The sequence below is a fragment of the Cibotium barometz genome, chromosome 25 (genome assembly GCF_041138505.1).
Source record: "Cibotium barometz isolate CiBa-2024 chromosome 25, ASM4113850v1, whole genome shotgun sequence".
In the NCBI taxonomy this organism is placed as follows: Eukaryota; Viridiplantae; Streptophyta; class Polypodiopsida; order Cyatheales; family Cibotiaceae; genus Cibotium; species Cibotium barometz.
The window spans coordinates 43233304-43244607 of record NC_141070.1 but is presented as its reverse complement, the minus strand read 5'-3'; the positions used below and the strand labels follow the sequence as shown (position 1 = coordinate 43244607).

The window sequence follows — 11304 nt, the reverse complement described above, 5'->3', positions numbered from 1 at the left end:
ACCCACAAGGCATGCAAGCCCCATACCATGGACCCGTAATCCTCATGACTAGCACGACTAACCAATGGGCTAACCACAAGCTTCGAAAATAACAACCTTGTACTCCTTCCAATCCAACCATCTACCTTCATTTTTATTCTATGTAAAGCTATACCCCAAAAGTGGGAAAAGCAAGCCCAATTTGTAACAAGGCCCAATTATATTTGGGCAAAATACGTAGACCCAATTTTCAATCAACCGGTTCATATGCACACCAAGCACCAAATTTACAAATTTCTCAAGACCACATAATCATGCATTTAACTCCATGACATGGAACTTCTATTCCAATGCCAACTACTCATGCAAAGAGATCACCACCCCACTTCTCTCTTATCTTCATGCCAAATTTTTTTTTTAAAAATCCCACCACAAAAGACCACAAGCTTTACTATCCTCTTATGCAAGAGATCACAACTATCTCCATGCAAGAGCTTTTCGTTTCTTTAAAAAGAAGGCCACCTCCTCCATGAAAGAAAATCAAGGCTCACGACTACTCCTTAATCACCATGCATTCCATGCATCTACACGCTAACCTACCTAATCAAACAGCTAATCAAGATTAATGCGTGTTGGAGCACGCATTTAAGGGCTTGTTTCCATGCCAAGCTATGTAATGAGCATATCCTTCACTCCGAGCCCCAATTAGGTATTGGCAAAAAGGCAAAACACAACCGTTAAAAGAAAGAAAGAAAAAATACTGCACCAATAGTTTCATGAGAAACAAACAGGTTTAACTCTCTGATATTATTTGCAGAAGAAGAAATTACAGCAGCTAGGAGAATAGATGCGACCAATACAAGCTCACATCTAGCGAGTAAAGAAGGGTGTTCATGCTCCATCTTTAGCAATACACACTAGCCAATCAACCGTAGGCAGCTCAGCGAATTTCACAAACATTATTGAAACTTTTGAACTAGATAATGCTCTTACTGGGTGGGGCAGGGCTAGCACAATAGTAGGGCAACTTTAAAAAACCCTTTGCATGTTGTTGTCCCACGAGAGGGTTTTGAATTCGAGCTGTGAAGAATCTGTCAAAAACCTCGTATTCGTCTCCTCATTGGCTTTTTTAAAGGGCTAGAACCCTCTCTTCATTGGCTTACGTCTCCTCATTGGCTTTTTTAAAGGGCTAGAACCCTCTCTTCATTGGCTTACCCTATCAAAATTTGTTGTTACCCAACATCTTCTAACTACAAAAAAACTTGTAACCCTGATAATACCAGGTGGGACACCTCTTTTACAAGGTCCAAATGCCCTTCTCTCCCCATAGTTACCCAACAGCATCTTCTGAGCCCCTACAAAAAACTTGTAACGCTGATAATACCAAGTGGGACACCTCTACTACTACAGGGGTCCGGATGCCCTACTCTCCCCATAGTTACCCAGTAGCATCTTCTAAGTTCCTATAAAAAACTTGCAACCCAGATAATACCAAGTGGGACACCTCTACTAGAAGGGTCCAGATATCCTGCTCTCCACATAGTTACCCAGCAGCATCTTCTGAGTCCCTACAAAAAACTTATAACCTTGATAATACCAAGTTCAACACCTCTACTACAAGGGTCCAGATGCCCTGCTCTCCCCATGGCCTCTCGGTGGGAAGAGACTCTTATTTAACTTACTGATTTGGATAGCATTTAAAGTTCTCAAAGAAACTGCAATTGAGAAGGCATGATTGGTTGCCTTCAATACATCTAAGAATTGCGGTTGAGGTTTGTAACAAAGTAGATTTGGTATTACATGCACATGAGGGGATGGGACCTAGGCACTTGGAAGAGCTATTATACACTCTGTTTTGAAAAAGGTTGGCTTTACTAAGGACAAATGAGGACTTCCTTTCACAATCACATTTGGCCATTGCATAGAGTATGACTGTGTGGGTCTTTATGCACACATTGTGGGTGTTGAAGTGAATGAGGAGATCTCGATGCTAGTTCTCTCTAGACAAGACATCACCAATGTGTTCGTGGCCAATGGAAATACACAAGTTGAAAATGAAAATGCTTGGATTACTTCCCTAAGTGCTTTGATGGATGCATTTTCAGCTTATGATATGATGCCACGAGATCATGAAGATGTGATCATTGAGGATATTTTGGATGTCCATGTAATTGTGTTTGACACAAGGAATGAATGATGATTTATGTGATGATGCACATGTCTATGAGGATGTATTTGACATATGCCATGCACATGAGGATGAAGATTACACACATGGTCGAGACACATGCATTATTGGTTATGGTGACATTAGACATCTTGATCATGATGCTTCTGCAGTTGTTGATGACTCATCTACCATCATTACTAGTGATGAGGAGACCATCTATGATGATGTGGACGATGGTACACATGCTACATATGATGAGGATAAGTCCTATAATGCTAGTGAGCATGTGAATGACATTATCGATGTGGATGACATTAATGATATAGATGACATCGATGATGAGACTATTTATGCATCTAGTAGTGAGCAGCTATTGGATACTTCATGGAGGTTCTATGGAAACCAGCCTATGACTCTTTCTTGAGAGATAAGTGAAGAGTCTATGATTGTGACGTCTACGAGGGTTATATGGACAGTAATGAGGATTATGCTTGTGATGTGGATCATGCCTATGGACCTATGCATGGTGATGGATTGCAGTGAGGACATGGATTCACATTTGATGGAGCATGCTATGGAGTATGATGCATCCTCTTTTGATACTCATGGATACCTATGCATTGACATAGACATAGTGTATCAAGCATTTACTTTTGAATATGATGTATTCACTGATGATCCAAGTGGGTGGATCTATACGGCCTATTAGGATCCTATGCATGGATGCATTATCTTTTTGATGAGGGAAACATTGGATGTATCTCATTAATGGATTTGTTGCATTACATCATCCATTTGATCCAACAGAATGCAGGATTGATATGATCTTGGGTCAGGCATGGCTTGGATTTCCATTCGATCTAGACATCATTATCACTAGCCTCACCATCGACGACACCCTCCTATCTTTTCCATTCGATCCAGGCAGACGTCATGGACATGTTTTTGATGGTGAATACATCTAGGCCATGTGCATTTTTTGCTTTTGTATATTTTTATGCACGACCATCGTTCGATTTTTCGAGGACGAAATCATTATTGAAAAGGATGGTTTGTAACGAAGTAGATTTGGTATCACATGCACATGGGGGATGGGACCTAAGCACTTGGGCTTAGGATCATTTATATATGTGCCTTTGGGAACCTTGGGCTATATGATACATAGAGCTCATGGGCATTGTTATTGATCGTTTTTATCACCTTTCTTAGAGCTCTCATGCCCAAGCTTTCATGGTGGACTTCTCCCATATTAGATGTTGGGATGGTGACCTACACCCATGTTCTCATTCCATGCCTTGATTGGCCAACCCTAGTTTTTTACAAAGTTAAAAAGCAAAAGAATCCATGTAGTGTCATTATTGATGCTTGCATCTTCATAGTATTTTGTGTGTTTTGACAAGCCTAAAGTTTGCTCTTTGATACTTGAGATACTTAATCCCTCACATGCATTTTTCCCCCCCAATAACTAGAGAAGCGAATAGCAACTGAAAATCTTGCCTCTAAAATCTAAAGGTCATGACCTCCCTTTACCCTTTATTCTTTATTACAATCATTCACAGCTTGCAAACTAAAGGAATGGAATGATATAATCTTACTTCAAACCTGAATGCATAAAGATTGATTTTGAATCAGGTCTTTAACCATCTACGAGACCCCCTCCCAAGTTGTTTCTAAATAAAAGATGTATCATGGTAGTTCCCTTATATAAAGGGAACTCTGATTATACTAAACACCCTGAATTATGCCAGAGTTTGAACCTTGGACTTGCATACCAGCAAGCCAATGGGTTACCACAGTAAGACTAAAGCCTTGCTGGCCTTTGTTTAGGCAATGCAAAATATTCAAATTTGCAACCAGCCAAGACTTAGCAGCTAAAGAATACTTGAGCCTAAACATCCTTCCTTGTGGAGAAATCCTCACAGTAGCCAATGCGTGTAAAGAAGCACATGACATGACATAAAACCAGGATCTGCAGAGGAAAACACTCTAGAAGCACGCAAAAAAGCCACAAAGAGGAGGGGAAGAAACAGTGCACCTAAGACTGAATGCATTTTTTGTTTATAGATGACTCCAAATTTTGATTTCCATTATCTGGTATACAAAGCCCAGCTCAGATTGCAAGTGTAATGCTTTGATATAACAAGGGCTTCCAAATTAAGCCTTAGTTGAATCCAGTAGTCCTAGGTATGTAGAGCCCCTTACACAAATACCCTGCCCATCTTTGCTGTCAGCAACTGACGGTGGGCAAAAGATGAAGATGGGAGGACCTTAGCTATACTTGGGAGGGAAAGATCTGAAATAACACAGGCATTCATTTGATAAGCAGAAACACAATAACCTTATTATGTCACTAGGTGAGGGTGGCACTGCCACAAAGAGAAACTACATGTTTCTTAACCTTGAAAGATATTCAAAAAAACACATATAACATGAGGTAAAAGATGTATCAGAGGGACTCACATAAAGCAACCTTTTGTGGGAGTATCATTTCCATGTAGAGAAATGGTGGTGCAATGCTGCTGCAAACACTACACTTGTAAGGCTTCCTTTTCGTCAGTGATGATCTTCTCATAGCCGCACATCACTGGAAGCATGGCTATTTCCCTGTGTGACCTCTTTAAAACTCTGTAGACCAATGCCCACATGGCCAACACAGATATAGAGGCGCAAACTATGCCTGCAAAGAGGAGAGCTATGACTCTCATGTATGCATTTTCCATGCGAAGATGGTCATCGTGATGATGATAGGCTGGATCAACTGGAAGGGAGTGTTGGGCGCCATCCCACGAGTGAAAATCCCACATGTAGATTATGTGTTTCTGCTGAGAAATCCCTGTGGTGGAGGTGAACCCAACATACATTTCAGGGTTTTGAAGCTCAGCTGCAAGATCAACATGATGGGAGAGAAGGGGCATGTGAGGTCTATGGGTGGTGGATTTGCTTAATCTAACCTCCAAAACCTTGGTAAGGCCATGGTAGTCCACCCATGCGTATAATTTCTCCCCATTGGCGACGGAATCACTGAGATCAATGAGATTTGCTGCAGGAGCAGGGCTGCCCAGATCCACATGCAGATCCAGCAAAGGGTCAAGCTGTACGGCCACGATGTTGTGCAGGGTTGTTGAGAGGCCCATCAAGGGACCAGGAGAGGACACGTCGGCGATGTTGGGCGCGATCACGAAGGCAAGGCTGTCCCCTTGGAAGTGGGCGGGCATTGAGAAGGAAAAAGAGAAGGATGAAGAGAAAGAGAGAGATGGCGAGAGGACGATGGGCTGAAAATAGAGGAGGCGGCCCGAGGTGTTGTGCGACGAGCCTGAGAGCTCGATGGAAGAGTGTGAAGAGGAGGAGCGGCGGGCATCGCCTTGCAGCAGCAGGAAGTCATCCAAATTTCTGTGTAAGGAGGAGTAAAAGAAAGAGGGAAAATGCACAGGCGTTGACGAGGCGAAGGCTGTGGAGAGGAGGAGGAGGCGGAGGAAGAGGAAGAGGAGATGCTGTTCCGCCATAGCCGCTGGTTTGCAGGGCCAGCACAACGAACCTTGTATTAAAGAGCTGCGTCCCACGCAGCTTACTCCCCGACCTTGAGGCTTGGTGTCCCGCAATACTAAGAGCTGTTCACACGTGGGCCATTGGTAGGCTGGTGGTGGTGCGCCGGTGGCTTGCGTGCCGGGGAATGGCATCATGGCAGAGACGAAGGACTTGAGTGGCCTGACGCATGGCCGCCACTGGTAGCACGCATTTTCGGATGCGTGAATAGCCTGTAAAATAGTGACTCTTGGTACAAGACTCCTCAACCTCAGTGTTCTCAAAAAAGTAATTTCCCAACAAGTGAAAAACCTTTGTCCAAAAATTGTGAAATTATTTATAAAGAAAAATCTTGAAATTTTAAAGTTTTTGTTCTATAACTTCTCAAAATTTGGAAGTATTTGTACCTTCGAGTTTTAATTTTGAAGGTATATTTCAAAATATGTAGGTGCAAACTACACTACACTCCAACCCGCGTGTTGTTGTGGCACAAAAAACAAAATGTTCACTCCGTGGCTTACACGTGGACTCGTGCACGGCATTGTTGCACCATAGAATGAATGTTCCTACACGTATGTGTATCTCTCTCTATGTTACTCACATGTACGTACTTGCTCTCTCTCTCTCTCTCTCTCTCTCTCTCTCTCTCTCTCTCTCTCTCTCTCTCTCTCTCTATATATATATATATATATATTCATATATTTCATGATTTATAATTATATTCATATATTTCATGTGGATTCTCTCTCTCTCTCTCTCTATCTCTCTCTCTGGGTGTGTCTTTGTTTTGGCATGGAGAGAGAAAATGTCTAGAGGGAGGTAATCCAAAATTGAGATATTTTTGTATATAAAAATCCTCCTAGTGTCTAAAATGGTTTCCCCTGAAACAGAAATTCAAAAAGAACTTTCCAATGTGCAATTGGAATTAATTGAAAATAGGTATAAAGGACCTTAGCCTAAGGGTCTAGATTTTCAGAAATTTTTGGATTATGGTCCAATTAAGGTTCCTATGGGCCAATAGGATCAATCCAAGTGTGGCGAGGAGATAAATCCAATTTATAAAAGAAAAATACCAAAAAATGAGTAAATGCCCACTTAAGATGAAGAGTTGATTGAGTACAAGGTTTATTAGTAAAAAACTATGAATATTACTTTAAAAAAAAGAGATATTTTGGGTATAATGATACATTTTTAACACCTTGGTAAGGAGAAGGGGGATCTTCAAGGAGGCGCCTATTTCACATGTGGAGGAGTTTTAAACTAAAAAATAATAATATATTTTTATCTCTCCTCTCTCCTGGATCAAACCAAATGAAAAAGGGAGCCAAACTGGTCCAAATCTTGTCCAAATTCAGCCAACCTGAACTTGGAAAATTCTAGAAACTAGTTGAACTTGGTTAGAGACCTCCCTCACCTATAAGTAGACCCTGAACTATGTCATGCCAGTATTATACTGAAATAATGATATTTTCTATTATCCTCTAAAAATCCTCTACAATTTGGAGAGAATGGAGTTTCTCTCTCTCTTCAACCTTCTTGGAGTCTTCATCAACATACTAAACCAATTGATTGGTTGGGGGCCTCTCCTTAGACTAAAGAATCAAGCAACATAAGAGGTAACATGTGATTAATGGTCTTTTTCTTAATCTCTAAATGTTTCTCACTTCTCAACCCCTCTCAAGCTTGAGAAGTATTCAATTGAATGGCTCTTTTTTGTCACATTCAATGAAAAAACTAATTTTTAAGTTTGTGTAATTAAATAATTAAGAAATGAGAAAATTATGGTAATTATATTTAATGATAAAAGAGAAATTCCTATGACATTTGGAATTCAATCAATTAGATGGGAAAAGAGAAATTCCTAGCATATTGGAATTATAGGATATTTTATTTAAATTCAAAGATGAATTTTAGATAAATTTATTTTATCTATGAGAAATATTTAAATGGTAAAAGAGGAATTCCTATGACATTTGGAATTCAATCAATTAAATGGGAAAAGAGAAATTCCTAGTATATTAGAATTATTGGATATTTTATTTAAATTCAAAGATGAATTTTAGATAAATTTATTTTACCTATGAGAAATATTTAAATGGTAAAAGAGGAATTCCTATGACATTTAGAATTCAATCAATTAGGTGGGAAAAGAGAAATTCCTAGCATATTGGAGTTATTGGATATTTTATTTGAATTCAAAGATGAATTGTAGATAAATTTATTTTATCTATGAGAAATATTTAAATGGTAAAAGAGGATTCCTATGACATTTGGAATTCAGTCATTTAGATGGGAAAAGAGAAATTCCTAGCATATTGAATTAATGGATATTTTATTTTTGATGAATTTATTTTATAAGAAATATTTGATGATAAAAGAGGAATTCCCATGATATTGGAATGCAAATAATCAAATGCAAAAAGAGGAATTCCCATGATATTTGAGGTCCAAGAAATTAAATGAGAAAAAGAGAAATTTTTAGTATAACTCAAATTTATGATTATTTATCAAAAGTGAAAATATGGGTAGAATTGTTTTTTGTAAATCCCATGAATTTTTCTATTCCAAAAGAGGAATATTGAATATAATTCACTTGAGAAATTGAGAAAGAATATGGAAATACTCATCGAGAAAAAGAACCTTTATCTAGGCCAAGTAATTGGTAGAAATTCAGAAAAAGTCTCATTATATCAGTATCGAGGTAGTAAAAACTACTAAATGGGAATAGGATGTGATAAGATGTAAATGGGATGCGATAAGATGTAAATGGGATGCGATAAGATGTGAATGGATGTGATAAGATGTAAATGGGATGCGATAGGATGTGAATGGATGTGATAAGATGAAAATAAGATGCGATAAGATGTGAATGGATGTGATAAGATGAAAAAAAGAAGCGATAAGATGTGAATGGGATGTGAAGTAAATGGGATGTGATAGGATGTGAAGTAAATGGGATGTGATAGGATGTGGTGTGATGAAAATGAATGGGGATGAGATGTGAAGTAAATGGATGTGGATGAGAATGATGAGAAGAGGATATGTGAAAGGGTGAGATGGGAAGTAAATGGATGTGGATGTAGATGTGTATGTGAAAGAATGGATGTGGATGTAGATGTGTATGTGAAAGAATGGATGTGGATGTGTATGTGAAAGAATGTGATGTGATGTAAAGGGATGTGGTTATGGATGTGAAAGAATGGATGTGGATGCGTATGTGAAAGAAGGGATGTGGATGTGTATGTGAAAGAATGGATGCGGATGTGTATGTGAAAGAATGGATGTAGATGTGTATGTGAAAGGATGTAATGTGATATAAAGAGATGTGGATGTGTATGTGAAAGAATGGATGTGAATATGGATGTGTATGGATAGATGTGGGTAGTCATACATGTGAACAATTAGATGGATGTGGATGAATGAGATGAGATGGTGTGATGTGATGTGATGTAATGTGGATAGAATGTATGGGATGGGATGGTGATGAGAATGAATGTGATGGATATGAATGAATGTGATGCGATGGATGTAAATGGATGTGATGTAAATGAATGTGATGGACGTGAATAGATGTGATGTGATGTGAATGAATAATATGTGATGTCATGTGAATCAAGATGTGAATGAATGAGATGTGATGACATGTGAATCGGGATGTGAATGAATAATATGGGATGTGAATGGATGAGATGTGATGTGATGTGAATCGGGATGTGAATGAATGAGATGTGATGTGAAATGGATGTGATGAGATGTGATGTAAATTGGGAAAGATGGAATGGATGATATGTGATGTGAATAAATATGATGTGATGAGATGTGGACATGGGTAGATGCGAGTGGATGAGATCTGATGAGGATAAATGAAGAAAGATGTGATGAGATGGAAAATGATGTGATGAGAATGGGAATACATATGAAATGAATGTGGATTAAGTAATGTGGATTGATGTGGAAAGACGAGAGTTCGTTATAGAAACTATATTTATGACCTGTTTTTAAATGACTGTTTTATGTCAAGAATGCTTGGGAAGCATTTTGACCGTCTTGTGAATGAGGTCGTGGTGGAGACCTAACTGATAAACATTAGAAGAATTCGGAGCTCATTTTGGGGCCCTGTAAGAAATTCACTATTTTCTTATTTATCTTGCTCTTAAACTACGTAAAATAGTCACATCAGGTCCAAAACCGTCAGTTTGAGGCAATAAATATACTGTTGCTCACAAACAACGAGGTCTTATCATTAAAAGCTTTGAGAATATACCTTTTTCATAGGTTTGGCTCACACGTATGAACGATTCCTCTGTCAGTATTACATAACTAATCTCTCTCATTTCGAATTTAAAAATGTTTAGCGTCTTCTTCAACTCTCAAACAAAATAATATATAGTAAGAAAGAATACATCGCATTGTTGCGAAACATGGCAGAAGGAGAAACCAGTAGGAAACGACTTCCATGTCGACTTGGAACAACAGTATGCACCGATATTGAAGCGCCAAAAGAGTTTGCATCTATGCACTGAGCAAAGAGATATGCTGCGGAAAGAAGGTTTGCAGCATATAGACTTGTGGTGTGATGGAGGCATCTATCCAACATGCATCATTAGAAATTCAACACCTCCATTCTCTAATCCAACAACTCTATTGAAGTTTGTAGGCAATGGAGTAAATGGATTGTATGGATACGTCTCAGCTCAATGTGCTAATGCAAATATGTACAAGAATTTATATCTACGAGAGGAGGCAAACAGAAGGCAAGATAAGATAGAGTGTGTAGCATTGAAGCAACTTCTAGAAAATGCGAAGGAAGAACATAAAAAGACAAAGGCAATGGGTGGTTGCAAGATGAGGTTATCTAGTTTCATGTAGTGGGCGCCCTTGGCTTTAGCTGGAAAACAAGCATTTTTTCAAGAAGAATAGCCAATCTCTCATAGTTAGCCAAGGAGTTTCACTTCAAGGCCTTCTAATGAAACATCATATGCAAAGTTGGGCACCTAAAACTATAATCTGATCGAATATCCAATAATTGCAAATCCCCTTTTCTTTGGGAACCAAGTTTGTATACAGGCCCTGTCTCGTAGGTTTAGACAGGTACAGTGAATGTGAGTAAATTGCCTATAACTTTTACATTATTACTCATATGATGTTCCCACTTTGCATATCACAAATACAAATAACATAGAGCTTAACTTGATTTATCGAGTAATTTTTGATGTGTTCTACTATTTTCTATATTATTTAAAAGGTATTAGAATTGTTAAAAAATATACTATTTTATCCTCCCACCACATCTACCATTTAAAATGCTCAAATTGTATGGATCTAGTGATGATTAGATTGGGAAAGATTAGTATAATGTGGGTATAAGGTAAAATTACAAATCTAACGGTTGGATTTTTGTAGATTTACTTTGGAAAATTTATTATGACTGTTAGAGGCCCATTAAATCAATAGTAATTTAATTCTAGAAAATTAAATATTGAATCTTTCAATCTAAAAACTCAAGGGATCAATACTCTTGTTGCCATGAATTTATTAAAAAAAAATTTAGCTTGATTTGAGTATGGGAAGGTCCATTTTCAATCCTCCCAAGTGAAAATTCCCATATTGTGTCCACTCTCCCCTTTTCAAGT

At 38.4% G+C, this 11304-nt stretch overlaps 1 protein-coding gene across 1 annotated transcript; it reads right to left on the bottom strand.

The window, feature by feature from the left end:
* Nucleotides 1-4185: 4185 nt before the first annotated feature.
* On the bottom strand, nt 4186-5766 carry LOC147624594 (L-type lectin-domain containing receptor kinase S.6-like). The gene is made up of 2 exons (XM_086819604.1): nt 4610-5766; nt 4186-4442 (listed from the first exon to the last, which is right to left on the bottom strand). Exon 1 carries the CDS (start codon nt 5650-5652, stop codon nt 4678-4680), a length of 975 nt encoding a protein of 324 aa, XP_086675730.1. The 5' UTR covers nt 5653-5766; the 3' UTR covers nt 4186-4442; nt 4610-4677.
* Nucleotides 5767-11304: the final 5538 nt, after the last annotated feature.